The sequence below is a fragment of the Macaca nemestrina genome, chromosome 17 (assembly GCF_043159975.1).
Source record: "Macaca nemestrina isolate mMacNem1 chromosome 17, mMacNem.hap1, whole genome shotgun sequence".
NCBI lineage: Eukaryota > Metazoa > Chordata > Mammalia > Primates > Cercopithecidae > Macaca > Macaca nemestrina.
The window spans coordinates 47,297,598-47,316,091 of NC_092141.1; the positions used below are offsets into that span (position 1 = coordinate 47,297,598).

General features: G+C 44.9%; 1 protein-coding gene across 6 annotated transcripts in view; it reads right to left on the minus strand.

Annotated features, from left to right (window-relative positions):
* Positions 1 to 18,494, minus strand: part of LOC105476867 (ubiquitin specific peptidase 32) — a 254,106-nt gene that overhangs the window by 218,844 nt on the left and 16,768 nt on the right. The window contains exons 1-2 of one of the 6 annotated variants that reach the window (XM_071082798.1): positions 2,306 to 2,413; positions 1,682 to 1,880 (exon numbers count right to left, since the gene is read on the minus strand). The exons of 3 other annotated variants lie outside the window; for them this stretch is intronic. Coding sequence is in view for 2 of the 3 variants with exons in the window: in XM_071082797.1 (XP_070938898.1) it covers positions 2,306 to 2,363 (58 nt within the window). In the remaining variant the exon portion in view is untranslated. Of the gene's footprint in view, positions 1 to 1,681; positions 1,881 to 2,305; positions 2,558 to 18,494 lie in introns of those variants that run through there. 2 more of the 6 variants (XM_071082797.1, XM_071082796.1) reach the window with 2 other exon arrangements.

The window sequence follows — 18,494 nt, forward strand, 5'->3', positions numbered from 1 at the left end:
CTATAATCCCAGCACTTTGGGAGGCCGAGGCTGGTGGATCACCTGTGGTTGAGAGTTCAAGACCATCCTGGCTAACATGATGAAACCCCGTCTCCATTAAAAATACAAAAAATCAGCCAGGCGTGGTGGGATGTGCCTGTAGTCCCAGCTACTGGGGAGGCTGAGGCAGGAGAATGGCTTGAACCCAGAGGCGGAGGCTGCAGTGAGCTGAGATCACACCACTGCACTCCAGCCCAGGAGACAGACTGAGACTCCGTCTCAAAAAAAAAAAAAAAAAAAAAAAAGCTTCATAAACTCTTTCTGTAATCTTAAATTCTATATTAAAGTCTGACATTTACTAAACAGTACCATGCTTAAAGAAGGGGGCTTCTGTTTTACATTTAGAAATACAATTTTATCAACTTGCTGCTCTCTTTTGCTTTAATTTTCCTCTAAAGCAAACTGGTAAAACATAAATTCATTCCAATGGTTACAAATAAGCTCTTAACAAATATTTTGCTATCTCTTCAAATACATGTGTTTTAAAATTCAACAGACAGACACTGTATAAGAAATTGAACAAAAACCTTCCAGTCAGATCAGTTTAAAACGCAATTAACTTCATTTGTATTTACAAACGTACAATTCTAGTTTGAAAGGAGATTAAGCAGGCTAGAGCTGAATACAAGTTTAATTTTAGAATTTCTCAATGCCAGGTACATCACTAGTATTCACACCCTCAAACTTAAGAAACACTTCTGAACCTTGAAGCTGTAAATCAGTTTGACTAATGTCCTCTTTCATACCATGTAAGCCATTGCCTAATTGACGCCAGACCTGTCAGGCTCAACAGCATCCCGGAAATGACTAGCCTACTAGAGCTGGAAACACATCAAGAATTTGGACTATTTCTCATATTGGGGCAGAGAAAAAAGTTCAAGTGAGATTCTCCATAAAAACAATCATTATACTGTTCCACAGGGGGAAAAAAAAAGAAAGACATAAAAGGCATATTTGTGTTATTCTGGTAAATCCACCACCACCAATACATCTCAATTCTGTATCTTGCGGTCAGGTGATGGTCAACTGAACTTATCCCTCTTCTTCCTATATACGAACAAGAGTTCCCTTCTCAAGCCTCATTTTGAATACATGTCTTTTAATCTAATTTCCATTTTATATCCTTAGCTACTAAAACCACCTGGAGCATGGCTGATTTCTTGACTTGGAAACCTGTTAACAGTAATGCCTAGCTCCTAATCTCCTTAATGTTTTTTCACTTCTTACCAAGAATATCCATTAAATGTCTAAAAGAAATACAAGCATGCACAGATCTACACACACTGAAATCCCAGTCATGAAAAATTAAGACATTCCAGCCATAAACTGTGCAACAGACACTTCAGTTAGTGTGTGCTTTAGTGAACACGGACAGCGGTATCAGAGTGAGTGGTAGGGGGTTGGGGCTGCCAACAATATACTGTGCCTCAGAGCCAATAAGCAGCAGGCCGGGACTGGCAGCCAGGCCAGTCTCTAAAGGGAGCTTTAACACAATATACGAATGCTGGACTTCCCAATGCCATTTCACGGAGAGGGATGGAGCGAGAACTGGGAATCAAGTGCAGTCAAAGGCGCTGGTCAACGTCGGAGGAGATGAAACCTAAGACAAGGTCTGGTGGCAACGCCAGCTGTCCAGTCTCACCTCAAACACAACTTCATTTCAGATCGTTCTTATCAAAGTCAGCCGCTCAAACGGTGAACGGGGCAGAAGTGGATGGCCACAGCCCCCAAGAGGCAGGCATAGGCCCTCGGAAAAGGCAGGGACTCCCCAGATACGAAGGGGCTTCCAGTAGCAGGGAGGAGCGCTTTTCAGCCGCCTCCTCGCCCCCTTCCAGCTAAGCCTGTTAGGAACGAGGTTAGGATGTTATTGGAGGTTTTTATGAAGGAATGATAGGAGAAAATGGCAGTGAAGGATGAGGGGGGCTGGAAGGGCTGGAGCCGCCCAAGAAAACGGGGAGAGGAGGACTTCCCTGGACACATCCAGGATCACAACGCCACCAGGGAGCACGAGCGCTGCCCTGCCAACGCCGATCCCGATCCCCCTCTCTCAGGGCAAGCTTCGCCCCTTTCCAAACGGCCCTAATTCCCAAACGCTGCTTCCCACCAGACCTCTCTCCCCCACCATACTCCCCAAGGCCGGCCGCCTTTCCCTTCCGCCTCAGGCGCCCCACGCCCTCAACCTCCCTTCTCCTTCCCAGTCACCCACCCTCTGGGCTGCCCGTCGCGGGCCTCCCAGGCAGCTCGCCCAGACCCCTCCCCCCCTCACCTCTCCTCAGCGCCTCCTCGTAGCTGAGGAATCCGATCCGTGACTCCTTGGCACCCATGCTCCCCTCATCCCCTCGGCAGGGGGTCGGAGCCTGATCTCGCCCCCACCCCCCTCCCGCCTTCTCCTCGGCGTCCCTGGGTGACGGTGACGGTGTCGGCGTCCCCCGCCCCCACCTCCCCCCACACTAACAAGTGCGGCTTCTGCCCCGGCGGCTCCTCTCGGTCGCCGCCACCGCCTCCATGCCGGATCACGTGACGCGCTTCCACCCCGCCCCCTTCCCTCCCTCCTACTCCGCCCTTCTCTCTCCTCCCTCCCCTTCCCTCCTCACGCCCTCTTCCCACCCCCGCCCCCTCCCGCCAGCTCCGCCGAGGGTCACGGGACCCGAGCCCGGAGACTGTTCCGGGTAATGGCCGCCCAGGGCCGCATGCTCCGCCCCTCCCCAAGCTAACCGCGCGCGGGAGCGGCGGGGAGGGGGACGCATCGTCGCACGTAACGCATCGTCCCACCTTGCCGCCAATCAAAGCCGCGCGCCCCGCCCGGGCGCCTCCGCCGGCGACGGGGGGTGGTGACTTCCGGGGCGCTTGAGGACGCCCCCCTAACCCGCCCACACGTTCTGGCGTTCGGCGGGTGCGGTCCGAGCAGCTGACGGTTAGTGTGGCGGTGGCCGGGACCCAACATGGAAGACCGTGGAGTCTTAAGGAACGGGGTTCTGAGGGATGCGGCATATGGCTCAGGAGAGAAAGGAGTGGGCAGGCAGGGAACTCCCAACGTTAGGGACGTCTTTGACTGGGAGGGCTTTGTGAAAGGAAAGGAGAATCTCAAGGCTTTCCTGTGACAAAAGAATGCTCACTCCTAGCGGGAAATCCCTGAGGAAAGTGGACCTTGTAACGAAGTGGCTCTGCCTTTTCGGGACATCTCGCCCGCCTGGCCCACCTTCTCCGCCTGAGCCTGCCTCTTGTACACATTCTCTGGAAAGCGCTGTGCAAAAGGCTTATCCTCTCTCCCAGAGTTTCTGGAGGGCTACAAGGCTTAGCGTTGGGGTCGTTTTAATCTGTGGTAAAACATACGTAACAAAATGTACCATTTTCACCATTTGTAAGTGAGTTCAGTGGCATTAAGAACATTGACATTGTTTTGCGTCCATTGCCACGTCCCATTTCCCACCGTTTTTCATCTTGCAAAAGTGAAACTCTGCCTATTAAACGGTAACTCCCCAATCCCCCTCCCACTGGGGCCCGTGGCAACCCCTGTCCTACTCTTATCAATTTCACTGCTCTTAAGTATTTTCTCTGAGTGGAACTCTGCAACCTTTCTCTTATGTGACTGGCTTATTTCACTTGGCATCGTGCCTTCCAGGTTCATGGTGTGGCAGCATGTGTCTGACTCTCCCAGTCCGCCTCTCCACTTCCCAAAGAATGAAAAGCAGGGATGTGAACAGCTATTCGTGCGCGCGTGTTTATAGCAGCATTATTCACTCATTATTATAGAGCCAAAAAAGGTGAACACAACCTATAGGGAGCCATAAACGGAGAAACCAAATAGGGTCTATATGTACAGTGGAATTATTATTTAGTTCCTTGATTTTCAACTCTATTTAGTTTGCTTCAGTTAGTCTTCAACCTAAAAGTCACTGAATAAAGCTTCTGGAAAAGGAAGCAATATTGAAAAAGTAACCATTTGGATTAGATTAGACCCAAGGTGCCGGTTAGGTAATTTAGGGCCAGGGAAAGGTTATTAGTTCCTAAAACCAACAGATTCTAATATACCCTGCTAGATAAAGAAGGTAATATTCTGTGTTTTTCTTTTTTTCTTTTTCTTTTCTTTTTCTTTTCTTTTCTTTCTTTTTTTTTTTTTTTTTTTTTTTTTTTTTTTGAGGCGGAGTTTCACCCTTGTTGCCCGGGCTGGAGTGCAATGGTGGATCTCGGCTCACCACGACCTCCGTCTCTGTGGTTCAAGCGACTCTCCTGCCTCAGCCTCCCGAGTAGTTGGGATTACAGGCATGCGCCACCACGCCCGGCTAATTTTGTATTTTCAGTAGAGACAGGGTTTCTCCGTATTGGTCAGCCTGTTCTCGAACTTCCGACCTCAGGTGATCCGCCCGCCTCGGCCTCCCAAAGTGCTGGGATTGCAGGCGCGAGCCACCGCACCCCACCAATATTCCGTGTTTGTCTACTCACCTTTCCTGGCAAACCAGATCAGCAACATGGCATTAATCACAGTGCTGCCCTTTCCAGTTCACTGTGAGGCGGTTAATTTTAAGACCTCAGATTAGCTGCATTACTGAAAGGCCATGAGTCAGGGGGTTGGGAATACATTTCAAAGCCTTTAATTTCCAGGTCATTAGTTCGGTATAGACAGACATCAGGCAAAACACCTCAGTCATCTTCAGCCTGCAGAGTGTGAGTTCCGAGTTAGATTATCGTAATTAATGGGAAGTGAATCTTACGAAAGGGCCCAGCTGTAAGGGAAGAAAACCCTCAAGAGTTCAATTGCAACATATACTACGCATTATTACTGTCCTAAACAGTCAGTACCTACAGATGGCTTTGCTATACAAGGGATAGGCTTGGGTGTTGATCTACCCACTTGATTTGCAGTGGAGTTGGGAGCAAATTAATGTATCTCTTTGTGGCACTTGCCCCACTTGAAAGATAGGACTAGAGTTGCAGCTTAGCTGCTTTCATGAGATAGTAAATGATTTACAAAATACTCAGGAAAGAATAGAATATGACCTCATGTGTCCTTTTCCGTGCATTCTAAGAGATACATTGGGCTATTTTGTTACGGTGCAGATATCATAGACTACTTTACACAAACCTAAACGGTATATCCTGCAGCACACCTAGGCCTATTGCTCCCAGGCTACAAACCTGTACAGCATGTTGCTGTACTGAATACTGTAGGTAATATTTTTTTTTTTTTTTTTGAGACGGAGTCTTGCTGTGTCACCCAAGCTGGAGTGCAGTGGCGCCATCTCAGCTCACTGCAACCTCTGCCTTCCAGGTTCCAGCGATTCTCCTGCCTCAGCCTCCTGGGTAGCTGGGATTATAGGCACACACCCCGCCCGGCTAATTTTTATATTTTTAATAGAGAGGGGGCTTCACCATGTTGGCCAGGGGTCTCGAACTGCTGACCTCAGGTGAGCCACCCACCTTGGCCTCCCAAAGTGCTGGGATTAGAGGCATGAGCCACCACGCCTGGCCTACTATAGGTAATTTTAACAATGGTATTTGTGTATCTAAACATAGAAAAGGTACAGTTTAAAAAACAGTGTAATCTTACGTGACAACCATCATATATGCGGTCCTCCTTTGACTGAAACACATGACTGCAGCGCATGACTGTATGAAGTTATTATAAAGTAAGATTTACAGCAGTACTAACATGAACTTTTAAGATTTCCTCCTTAAGTTTCAGGCCTGGCATCCCCTAAGGCCATAAAAATTTCCACTCCGTGGATTAAGCACTTCTAAAAATTGTAAGTTGAGATAGCAGACTAGGAAATACTATTTCTCCTTTGTTTGAGTTAAATTACGCATATTATTGAAGCCAGTGAAGCAGATAGTTATGTCTGATGTGAATTTTAAATGTTAAACCCAGATTAAAACCTGCATTTTGGTTTGTATTACACAGTAGCAGGCAGCGAAATGTTAAACATCCCTCTAAAACTTAAAATTGATATAGTACTTAAGTCTAATAATGTAGAAAGTCTGAAGTCTACTTGTCATGCTGAAAGGAATTCTATTAATCATTTCGTTTGTTCAAGTTTATTATATTTAACTTAATCCATTGAAGAGTTGGCCAGCCACCTCACTTTTAAGTACTCAGGTGTACTTAGGAAACCATTGCTTTAACTATAATTACATGCCTGCAAAAGGGTTATCCATATAAAGATTTAATGCATAGGAGATTGGCATGTAATTTCTACTTCCAATTGGGCAACATAAATGACAGTGTTCCTCAGTTTGTACTCCCAGAGAAATGACATAAGAATAGGACAGTCATTTTAGTACTTGCCAAAGAATCTTGGGTAAGCTAGAGAGAGGGAGGTCAATACAACAGAGGTGGAAAAGCACCTGATTTATGTATAACTTCATTGCCACAACGTGAGACCAACACTCTACGAAGTGTGACTATACATTAAGAGAATTGATTTTTCAGTATTATGGACTTGTTACCTTACAGTAAAACAATATGAGGATGTGGTTACGTGTATTGTATTTTTATTTACACTAAAGCACTTGAAGCTTTTTTGGGGGGGGGGACAGGGTCTTGCTTTGTCACCCAAGCTAGAGTGCAATGGCACAATCAGAGCTCACTGCAGTCTTGACCTGCCGGGCTCAAGCAGTCCTCCCACTTCAGCCTCCCAAGTAGCTGGGACTACAGGCATACACCACCACACCTGGCTAATTTTTTATTTTCTGTAGAAACAGAGTTTCACCATGTTACCCAGGCTTGTCTCAAATTCCTGGGTTCAAGTGATCCACCTGCCTTAGTCTCCCAAAGTGCTGGGATTATAGGTGTGAGCCACCACTCCCATCCCGAAGCTATTTTTGTACAAGTAATACATGCTCATTTTCCATCAGTACACAAGTATATAATGAAAAAGATCACTTCCAAAATATTGAAAGAATGACTAAAACTATGTCATTCTGTAATCTGCAGGTAAAGAAATTTCTCCTTTCTGTTTATCATTCTTTTAAAAGTGCTGGCTGGTCACAGTGACTCACACCCTAACTGTAATTCCAGTGCTTTGGAAGGTCAAGACAAGAGGATTGTTGAGGCCAGGAGTTTGAGATAAAAAGTGCCTAAAATTGGCAACATTTCAACGGGAGCCATCCCCTAAGAGTTTAAGACACAGAAGACTCCTACATTAAAACTATGACTAGTAAAAAAATTTAAAAAAAAAAATTAAAAAAATAAAAATAAATAAAACTATGACTAGGAAAGAAAACATTAAGATAACGACTTTTAACTTAGACCTACCTTGGAGATTCTCTTTTAGTTTTACTACAATCTGTGGCAAACAAACTACTCACTGATTGTGTGAATTAAAGTTTACCCTATGTTATATTCCTGTATTGCCCTTCTGTACTCCAACTGCAATGAAGTTATATTCGTATCTCCTTCAAATTAATAGTTTACAAAGGTTAGGAGAAGGGTCTTATGGACAGTACCACCAGTGGCTGCTTTTTCTTCCTAAGCTCCTGAAAAAATCAAGTAGCATCCTTTCAGTTCTCCTTGATCTCTTTACTTCTTCCCATGTGGCAGCTGGATTGTACACTTAGGCCAGTCTCTTTCAGCAAAATACAAACTACAAGCTTGAGAATAAGTACATCACTTGAATTCTAATCAGCAATTAAAATGCATAGAATAATATAGACTCCAACTTTGAACACATTAGAATATACCTTACTTCAGTTTCTAGATAATAAATAACATTGTCAAGTCACTTAAAGACCAGTTTATCATCTTGATATGCTTTCTTAGATATTTGGGAAATGCCAACTCCAGCTGTGTACCTTTGGCTTTGATTTCTTCATCTTGTAGATGAGAGATTTAAAGTCAATCAGGCTTTTTCCAGTTGTTTAAGAGACAGGATCTCTCTCTATCACTTAGGCTGGAGTGCGGTGGTGTGATCATAACTCGCTGTAACCTTAAACCCTGGGCTCAAGAAATCCTCCTGCCTCAGCCTCCGGAGTAGCTGGAACTACAGGTGCACACCACCACACCTGGCTAATTTTTTAATTTTTTGTAGAGACAGGGTGTCGTTTTGTTGCCCAGGCTGGTCTCAAACTCCTGGACTCAAGCGATCCTCCTGGCTGGGCCTCCCAAAGTGCTGGGATGAGCCACCATGCATAGCCACCACACTGCCTGTTAGTACAGTGCTTCCATTCTGTTTTGCACCTTTTGCTGAAATACTGGTCTGTTGTTTTTCCAATTGTCCTCCATTTTGGACCCCAGGCCTCCTTTTGTTCAATAACTATTATCCTGATACTCAAAAAAATCCTGAGACAGAGATGGGCCTGCCTACCTATAGGTATTTAATAGTTAGCAATTGTGGTATAATTTGAAAACTCAAATTTTCAGAGTTTTACAGTGGGAGTGAGAATGGGGTTAATCATTAGAGTCTTAAAAGGAGCTAGGAAATGCACCATGTGATTTATGATTCTAGGTGAAGATAAAACGTTTTTGCATGGTGGTAGTAACTCAACAATTAACATCTTTAAAAATCCCAATATTTTCTTCCAAACGGATTTGAAAGCTATAAAATAACATTTGGTTAAAATTGTTTTGGCAGGCCAGGCAAGGTGTTTCATGTCTGTAATCCCAGCACTTTGGGAGGCCAAGGCAGGAGGATTGTTTGGGCCAAAGAGTTTGAGACCAGCCTGGGCAACATAGAGAGACTCTGTCTCTACAAAAATAAAAATTAAATAGCCATCTAAAAAAAATCTTAAAAATTACCTGGGCACAGTGGTGTGCCTGTGTAGTCTCAGCTACTCAGGAACCTGAGGTGGGAGGATCACTTGAGCCTGAGAGGTAGAGGCTACAGTGAGCTATGACTGCGTCACTGCACTCAAGCCTGGGCAACAGAGTGAGATCTTGCGTCAAAAAAAAAAAAAAAAAAAAAAAAAAAAAAGGTATTTTGGCAACTCTGTGTAGTCACTGGTGTTCTGGTGGGAGGGAAGCAAAGAGAATCAAATGTGGGTTTCTTAGAAAGAGGAAGGAAATTCATGTAAGAAAGAGGAAGTTGGCAAGCCCCTCACTCATGCCTATTTAACATCTTCCCACTACCCTAACAATTGAGTATAATTGCTGCGAAAACTTCATTTTAATATTCATAAAGCACTTTTTGTGTGCTAAATCCTGAGGAATACAAATTTTTTTTTTTTTTCCAAAGTTGCTTAGCCAGGTACAGTGGCTGGCCAGAAATTACACTCCCATATGTAATCCTAGCACTTTGGGAGGCTGAGGCAAGAGGATTGATTGAGGGCAGGAGTTCAAGAACAGCCTGGGCAACACTGCAAGACCCTGTCCCTACGAAAAATAATTTTAATTAGCTGGGTGTAGTGGTGTGTGCCTTCAGTCCCAGCTACTTGGGAGGCTAAAGTGGGAAGAGCACTTGAATCCAGGAGTTTGAGGCTGCAGTGAGCTATGATCATGCCAGTGCACTCCAGCCTGGGTGACAGAGCAAGACTCTGTCTTTAAAAAATGAAATAACAAAAAGAAAAATCTCTGGAAAGTACTACAATACAGGATGTTATGGGAACTTAGAGTAGGGAGAGGTATTAGTCCAGATTGAAGGAGTGGGAGGAGGGCAGGAAGCCTGGGGAATGTGAATCTTGAAAGATAAATAAGAATTCAGACATTCATTTACTCTAACAAATCCACTGTGCCTACTCTGTGGCAAGCATTGTTCTAGGCGCTGAAGATACAGAATTGAGCAAAGTAAAAGTTCCTGCTCTCGTGGAATTTACTTTCTAGTAGGAAAAGAGAGACAAAATAAGTATAATAGTACATCAGTTGTTCAACAGAAAAAAAATGCCCAGGAAGGAGGCAAGAAGTGCTGAGATGAAGATTGTAATTTAAAACTAGAATGGGGCTGGGCATGGTGGCTCATACTTGTAATGCCAACACTTTGGGAGGCCAAGGGGGAGGACTGCTTGAGTCCAGGAGTTTGAGACCAGCCTGGGAAACAAAGCAAGAGTCTGTCTCTACAAAAACAAATTTTTAAAAACCACAAAATTTAGCTGGGTATGGTGGCATGTGCCTGTAGTCCTAGATGCGTGGGAGGCTGAGATGGGAGGATTGCCTGAGCCCAGGAGGTCGAGGCTCCAGTGGGCCATGATCCACCACTGCACTCCAACCTGGATGACAGAGCAAGACCCTGTCTCAAAACAAACAAAAAAAATTAAAGTAAAATAAAAATAAATAAATAAAAATAGAATGGTCAGAGAGAAGCAGAAAGGGTGATATATAAGCCAAAATTGGAAGGAAATAATGGAGCAGACCTTGTGGATATCCAAGGGACGATTGTCCGAGGAATGAGGCAAGAGCACTTCTGCCAGGTGTAAGAGCCAGCAAGGAAGCAAATGTGCCTGGAACAGTGAGAGTAGGGGATGGGGTCAAATCCTCCTTAAAGACTTTGGCTCTTGCTCACAAAATCAGAAACTGTCACAGGTTTTGGAATGGAGAAGAGATCTGTCATATTTATTTATTTATTTATTTATTTATTTATTTATTTATATGAAATCTTGCTCTGTTGCTGAGCCTGGAGTGCAGTAGTGTGATCTCGGCTCACTGCAACCTCCACCTCCCAGGTTCAAGCAATTTTTCCCACCCAGCCTCCTGAGTAGCTGGGATTATAGGCGTGTGCCACCATGCCCGGCTAACTTTTGTATTTTTTGTAGAAACGGGGTTTCACCATGTTGGCCAGGCTGGTCTCAAACTCCTGGCCTCAGGTGATCCACCTGCCTCGGCCTCCAAAAGTGCTGGGATTACAGGCGTGAGCCACGGCACCCAGGCTGTCATCCATTTAAAAAAGATATCTCTGCCTGCTGTGTTGAAAGTGGACTGGAGTGAGAGAAGAAGGGACAAAAAGGCAAACACAGGGAGACCAATTAGGGGGCGACTGCATTAATCCAGGCGTGAGGGTTAAGGGGTGAGAGGTTAGGTCCCAGATATTATTTTGAAAGAACAGCCAACAGGATTAGATTGGGATGAATGAGAGAATATTTAAAGATGACTCCAAACTTAGTGACCTAAGTAACTACTTCAGAATTGCTACTCACTGAGATGAGGAAGACAACAGGAGGAGGAGGTTTGTGGGTCAAGATCAGAAGCAGAGCTTTGGACGTTTTACGTTTGAGATGTCTATTAGACATCCAAGTGGATAGGTTAAATAGAGAGTTAGATATTTAAATCTGAAGTTAGAAAAGGTACAGGCTGGAGACATAGGTTGAGGAGTCATTAGAGATTGATGGTATGAAAGTTGTAAGACCAAGATGGGTGCAGTGGCTCGTGCCTGTAATCCCAGCTCTTTGGAATGGTGAGTTGGGGGGATCACTTGTGGCCAGGGGTTCGAGACCAGCCTGGGCAACATAGGTAGACCTAGTCTCTACAAGAAATAAAAGTTTAAAAATTAGCTTGATATGGTGCCACGCACCTGTGATCCCAGCTCTTTAGGATGCTGAGACGGGAGGATTGCTTGAGCCCAGGAGTTTGAGACCAGCCTGGCCAACATAGCAAAACCCCATCTCTACAAAAACATTTTAAAAAGCCGGCATGGTGGCATGTGCCTGTAGTCCTAACTACTTGGGAGGCTTCAGTGAGAGGATGGTTTGAACCAGGGAGGTGGAGGTTGCAGTGAGCTGAGATCATGCCACTGCATTCCAGCCTGGGTGACAGAAACAGAGCGAGACTGTCTAAAAAAGAAGAAGAAGAAGAAAAAAAAGGCTGGGCTCAGTGGCTTATGCCTGTAATCCCAGCACTTTGGGAGGCCGAGGCAGGTGTGATGGCAGGCGCCTGTAATCCCAGCTACTCAGGAGGCTGAGGCAGGAGAATAGCGTGAACCCAGGAGGTATAGCTTGCAGTGAGCCAAGATCACGCCACTGCACTCCAGCCTGGGCGATAGAGTGAGACTCTGTCTCAATTAAAAAAGAAAGAAAGAAAGAATTATAAGCAGTTGACGAATGCTTTCAAGTAGATCTTAAGAGTTTTATTGGTTTTTGTCAGGTTTCTGTTTTACTTTAATTTGGGGGCTATCAATGTCCAATACTTGACAGGAAGTTCTGGGCACCCTCAAAATTTGTTCTAAAAGAATGTGTTTGGTTAAAGTGTGATAATCAAGGGTTGAAAGTAGACCTCTGGGGGCCAGGTGCAGTGGCTCACACCTGTAGTTATCCCAGCACTTTGGGAGGCTGAGGCAGGTGGATCACTTGAGTTCAGGAGTTTGAGACCAGCCTGGCCAACATGGTGAAACCCCATCTCTATAAAAGAAAGAAAAACAGAAAGAAAAAGAAAGAAAGAGAGAGAGAGAGAGAGGAAAGAAAGGAAAAGAAAGAAAAGAAGAAGGAGGAGGAGGAGGAGAGGAAGGAAGAAAGGAAGGAAGGAAGGAAGGAAGGAAGGAAGGAAGGAAGGAAGGAAGGAAGGAAGGAAGAAAGAAAAGAAGAAGGAGGAGGAGGAGGAGAGGAAGGAAGAAAGGAAGGAAGGAAGGAAGGAAGGAAGGAAGGAAGGAAGGAAGGAAGGAAGGAAGGTAGGTAGGTAGGTAGGTCGGTCGGTCGGTCGGTCGGTCTGTCTCTGCCTATGCATGAACTTCAGCCTGGTTGTCACTCAGAGATTACTGGGGCCCAAACTTTGTGCACATTAGTAGATAATATTAACAAACAAATCAATTCATGCAAAAATCTAAGGGAGCAGCCAGTAGATACAAAGTTGTCCCCAGAAAACCCATAGAGAAAGGGTTCAAATTTCCCCCTCTGAGACAAACTCTCCCCTAACTATTGTAGTAGCTCAGACTGTGTTCTAGCCTCATGGACAACCTTTCTGGAAAAGGGTGCTAACTTATCCCAGATATTCTAGTTTTTGTCTGAGTGAAATGAAAACAAAGGTGGACAAAGTGAAATTCTAGTTAATAGGTCACTGTGTGCATTTATTAGCTGCACCCAATTTTGCATTGTACAAACACTAATATAAGGATCTTTCATTCTAGTGGTTGTCCCCTCAAAAGAGAAAGCCTGGTAGGGGAACAGTATTTTCTCCATCCTCAATGTTCTATCCCTCATTTATCTTTCTTTTTTTTAAAATACAGGGTCTCACTCTGTTGCCCATCTACTATATTATCTACTAATGTGCACAAAAGTTTGGGCCGTGCAATCATGGCTCACTGCAGCCTCAACCTCCCAGGCTCAAGTGATTCTCCCACCTCAGCCTCCTGAGTAGCTGGGACCACAGGCACACACCACCACACCCGGCTAATTTGTTTATTTTTTTGTAGAGACAGGGCTTCACTACATTGCCCAGACTGACTTTGAACTTGGCTCAAGTGATCCTACCTCTTTGGCCTCCCAAAGTTCTGGGATTACAGGCATGAGCCACTGTGCCTGGTCCTTATTGATCAGTTATTCTTCTGAAATGCTAAATTAGTAGTCAGAATTACGTTCCAGCACAGTATGCATCACTTTGCTTACATGAGTATACCTGTGCTACTGTAATTCTGGGTTGTCATTGCTTTATAAAAAATTATTGCAAACACCCCGGCCAGGCTCGGTGGCTCATGCCTGTAATCCCAGCACTTTGGGAGGTCGAGGGGGGCGGATCACCTGAGGTCGGGAGTTCAAGACCAGCCTGACCAACATGGAGAAACCCCGTCTCTACTAAAAAAAAATACAAAATTAGCCAGGTGTGGTGGTACATGCCTGTAATCCCAGCTACTCGGGAGGTTGAGGCAGGAGAATTGCTTGAACCCAGGAGGCAGAGGTCATGGTGAGCTGAGATCACACCATTGCACTCCAGCCTGGGCAACAAGAACAAAACTCTGTCTCAGAAAAAAAAAGAAGAAGAAATTACTGCAAACACTGAGTAGCATAAAACAATGACATTTATTTTGCTTATGAAACTGCAATGAGCAAAGCTCAGTGGGGAGAGCTAATCTGTACTCCATTTAGTGTCAGCTGCAGTGGGCTGAAAGCTAGGGACTGGAATCCTCTGAAGGCTTCCTCAATGACATGTCTGCCAGTTGATGCTGGTTGTCAGCTAAGGCCTTAGCTGGAGCCATCAGTGAAAACAGCTAAGCCCATTGTGCTTCCTCTTTCCTCACAACACTGTGGTTAGGTTCCAAAGGTGAGCACCTTGAAAAGAAAGGAGGAGAGAAAAGGGGGCTGGTGTAGAGGGCTGGTAAGCTATACCTCTCTTTTGTTTTTTTTTTTTTTTTTTTTTTTTTTGAGATGGAGTCTCACTCTGTTGCCAGGCTGGAGTGCAGTGGCACACTCTTGGCTCACTGCAACCTCCACCTCCCGGGTTCAAGTGATTCTCCTGCCTCAGCCTCCCGAGTAGCTGGGACTACAGGCACGCACCACCACGCCCAGTTAATTTTTATATTTTAGTAGAGACAGCACTTCACCATGTTGACCAGGATGGTCTCGATCTCTTGACCTCGTGATCTGCCAGCCTCGGCCTCCCAAAGTGCTGGGATTACAGGCATGAGCCACCGTGCCCAGCCAAGCTGTAACTCTTTTATGACCTAGCCTCAGATGTAAATGCAGTGTCACTTCTGCTGCATTTTAGTCATTGAAGTAGCCACAAAGTTCTGCCCAGGTTTAAGGGGAGGCGAAATAATCTCCAGAAATGTTGTCATGCCACAGTCTGCTCTCGGGTTACAATTTAGATTCCTCCCACTTGTAAGATGCATACACCACTTCTAAAACCACCTTGAGGTCTAGGATCTCATCAGCTAGATCAGGTCCAGGGGGACTAAGGCTCCTCAGGTGTGGATCCTCGAATACAGTGCCTTTTGACTTGAATATCTGCTCTTAGTATACACTGAGTTTATTTAAGAGAAGGGGGTCATGATGTATTGAACTTACTTTTAAATGGTTCAGGGACAAACAAACTATATTTTTTTCACACATATATATTTGAAGACTATATACATATAGAAACATGGGCCAGGAGCAGTGGCTCCCACCTGTAATCCCAGCACTTTGGGAGGCCAAGGCGGGAGTATTGATTGAGCCCAGAAGTTCAAGACCAACCTGGGTAACATAGTGAGATTCTGTTTCTACAAAAACTTAAAAAATTAGCCAGGCATGGTGGCACACACCGGTGGGTCCCAGCTACTTGGGCAGCTGAAGTAAGAGATTGCTTGAGCTTGGGAAGTCAAGGCCACAGTGAGCCGCAATCACACCACTGCACTCCAGCCTGGGTGACAGGGCCAGACCCTGCCTCAAAAAAAAAAAAAAAAAAAGAAAAAGAAAAAGAAATATGCACACACACACACATATTTCTGGAGATTATTTCCCATCCCTTGAGCGTGGGCAGAACTGTATGACTGCTTCGATGATGGAATGGAGCAGAAGTGACACTGTTACATTTGGGGCTAGGTTTTAGAGAAAGAGAGAGGTGGGGGAGAGGGAGAGAGAATGCAAACAATAAAGCAAATTGAGCAGATGTTAATAGGTGAATCTGAATAAAGGGTATATGCAAGTGTTCTTTGTACTATTCTTGTTTTTGCAACTGTTCTGTAAGCTTGAAATTATTTCCAAATAAAAAGGTTTTTTTTAATGTGATGTACATGGAAGAGGTCCTGAGCTTTAAATATTTTGATATTTTTAATTCCAGGGCAAATCCCGACTTGATTTTTGTACTAACCCTTTAGTTCCCCCTTTGCCCAGATTTCTACAAGAAGACAGATCTCATTTCCTAAAAGAACTAGTTCTAGGAGAAACCCTCTTTGAGAGAGGAGATTTGGCATAACGAGACTCAACTTTTCAATTATCTTTGTATGACCTACCACACTAAAGGCATCTTGAAGCTATGTATGGTTTATACAGAAATTATAGAAGAGTGCACCTCAGCCTCCTTGGAACAAAAGAGACTGGGATTAGCTGCCTTGAAGAACCATCATTGTGTTCCCAAAGTTCAAATTCTAAAAATAGTGGCTGCTGAGAAACAACCTTCTCATCTTTCCTGTGTGAAAAGGACACTTAAATAGAAGGCTGGTCTTTTTACTTACAGTGTCACAATCTCCAAACAACCAAGGAGTAATCACTACTAAATGTCCCATTTTAGAAGCTGTTTGGGTGGACACGATGACTCCACACCTGTAATCCCAGCACTTTGGGAGCCCGAGGCAGGCGGATCTTTTGAGGTAAAGAATTGGAGACCATCCTGGCCAACTTGGTGAAACCCTCGTCTCTACTAAAAGTACAAAAATTAGCCAGTGTGGTGCTGTGCAGCTACTCGGGAGGCTGAAGCACGAGAATTGCCTGAACCAGGGAGGCAGAGGTTGCAGTGAGCCAAGATTGCACCACTGCACTCCAGCATAGGCGACAGAGGAAAACTCTGTCTCAAAAAAAAAAAAAAAGAACAGAAAATAGAAGCTGTTAGTTTTTTGTTGTTGTTCTTGAGACAGAGTCTCGCTCTGTCACCCAGGCTGGAGTGCAGTGGCTCAATCTCAGCTCACTGTAACTTCCACCTCCTGGGTTCAAGCAACTCTCCTGTCTCAGCCTCCCAAGTAGCTGGGATGACAGGCACATGCCACCATGCCCAGCTAATTTTTTTGTATTTTAGTAGAGATGGGGTTTCACCGTGTTGCCTAGGCTGGTGTTGAACTCCTGAGCTCAGACAGTCCACTGTTAGTATTTTTAAAATCATGCGGTTGAATTGCTTGAGCCCAAGAATTCGAGACCAGCATGGGCAACATATCAAAACCCCATCTCTACAAAAATACAAAAATTAGCCAGACAAAGTGGCATGTTGCCTAATGTCCCAGCTGCTCAAGAGGCTAAGGTGGGAGAATCACCTGAGCCTGGGGAGGTGGAGGCTGCAGTGAATCATGATCACACCACTGCATTCCTGCCTGGGCAACAGAGTGAGATCCTGTCTCAAAACATAAAATAAAAATAAATAAATAAATAAAAGGCACCTCAGGGCCATTTAATAAATTCATCCATAACCATGGTGCATAGAATTTTATTCTTTCAAAGCTTATTATTTGGCTAGGCCCAGAAGCTCACTCCTGTAATCCAGCACTTTGGGAGGCCAGTGTGGGAGAATTGCTTGAGCCCAGAAGTCGAGACCACCCTGGGAAACATAGTTAGACACCACCTTTCCAAAATGTCTTTTTAAAATTTAGCCAGGTGGAGTGGTGCACACCTGTATTCTCGGCTACTTGGGAGGCTGAGGTGGGAGGATCACTTGAGCCCAGGAGGTCAAGGCTGCAGAGAGCCGTGATCATACCACTATACTCCAGTCTGGGTGACAATGCAAGCCCTTGTCTCAAAAAAAAAAAAAAAAAAAAACTTATTATTCTGAAAAAAAAATTTTTTTTTAAACCGTCTTGCTCTTGTCATCCAGGCTGAAGTGCAGTGGCACCATCTCAGCTCACTGCAACCCCCGCCTCCCAGGTTCAAGTGATTCTCCTGCCTCAGCCTCCCAAATAGCTGGGACTACAGGCCCATGCCACCATGCCCAGCTAATTGTTGTATTTTTAGTAGAGAAAGGGTTTTGCCATGTTGCCCAAGCTGGTCTCAAACTCCTGGCCTCAAGTGATCTACCTTCCTCAGCCTCCCAAACTGCTGGGATCACAGGCATGTGCCACCGCGCCTGGCCCATTATTCCGAAATTCTACATTGAAATTCCTCTTTTGCTTCTTTTTTTCTCTTTTTCGAGACGGAGACTTGCTCTGTCACCCAGGCTGGAGTGCAATGGTGCGATCTCAGCTCACTGCAACCTCCACCTCCCAGGTTCAAGCAATTCTCCTGCCTCAGCCTCCTCAGTAGCTGGGATTATAGGCGACCACCACCACGCCCAGCTAATTTTTGTATTTTTAGTAGAGACAGGGTTTCACCATGTTGATCAGGCTAGTCCCAAACTCCTGACCTCGTGATCCACTTGCTCGGCCTCCCAAACTGCTGGGATTACAGGCGTGAGCCACTGCGTCCAGCCTTTCTTTTTTCTTTTTCTTTTTTTTTCAAACTCCATTTTTTAAGGTTGATCGGTTGCTCAAAGACTGACATGCTAATCAAATTTCAGTGAAACAGAGGATTTTGTTTCTAATCATGTTGGAGTTAAAAGGGACCAGATTAACCCTTCTGCCATACACACCTAGGAAACTAGACAAAACATACAGAACAGCTGTTTTCAGACATTGGACAACTGGCAGTGCAGAACTGACATCATTGAGAGAAAGAAAACAAATGAGGTAAATTCTGCGATTTTCCTAGCTTTTTGCCTAGGGGTGCAAACTGGATCACAAAATCAGAACATGGCAATCTCGCTGAGGATACACAGATTGGAGTTCATGGAACCTGAGGCAGCTGGAAGTTGCTGTGTAAAATTCCAAAAAGGAAGAAGGTATGCAAAAACCTTCAGAAATTTGCATAGGATCTTGAGTCTTTCCTGAGTATTAAGCTGTAAGTAGAGCTAAGTTCCAGGAGACTGAGCAAAGAACAATTGAAGAGATGTAACT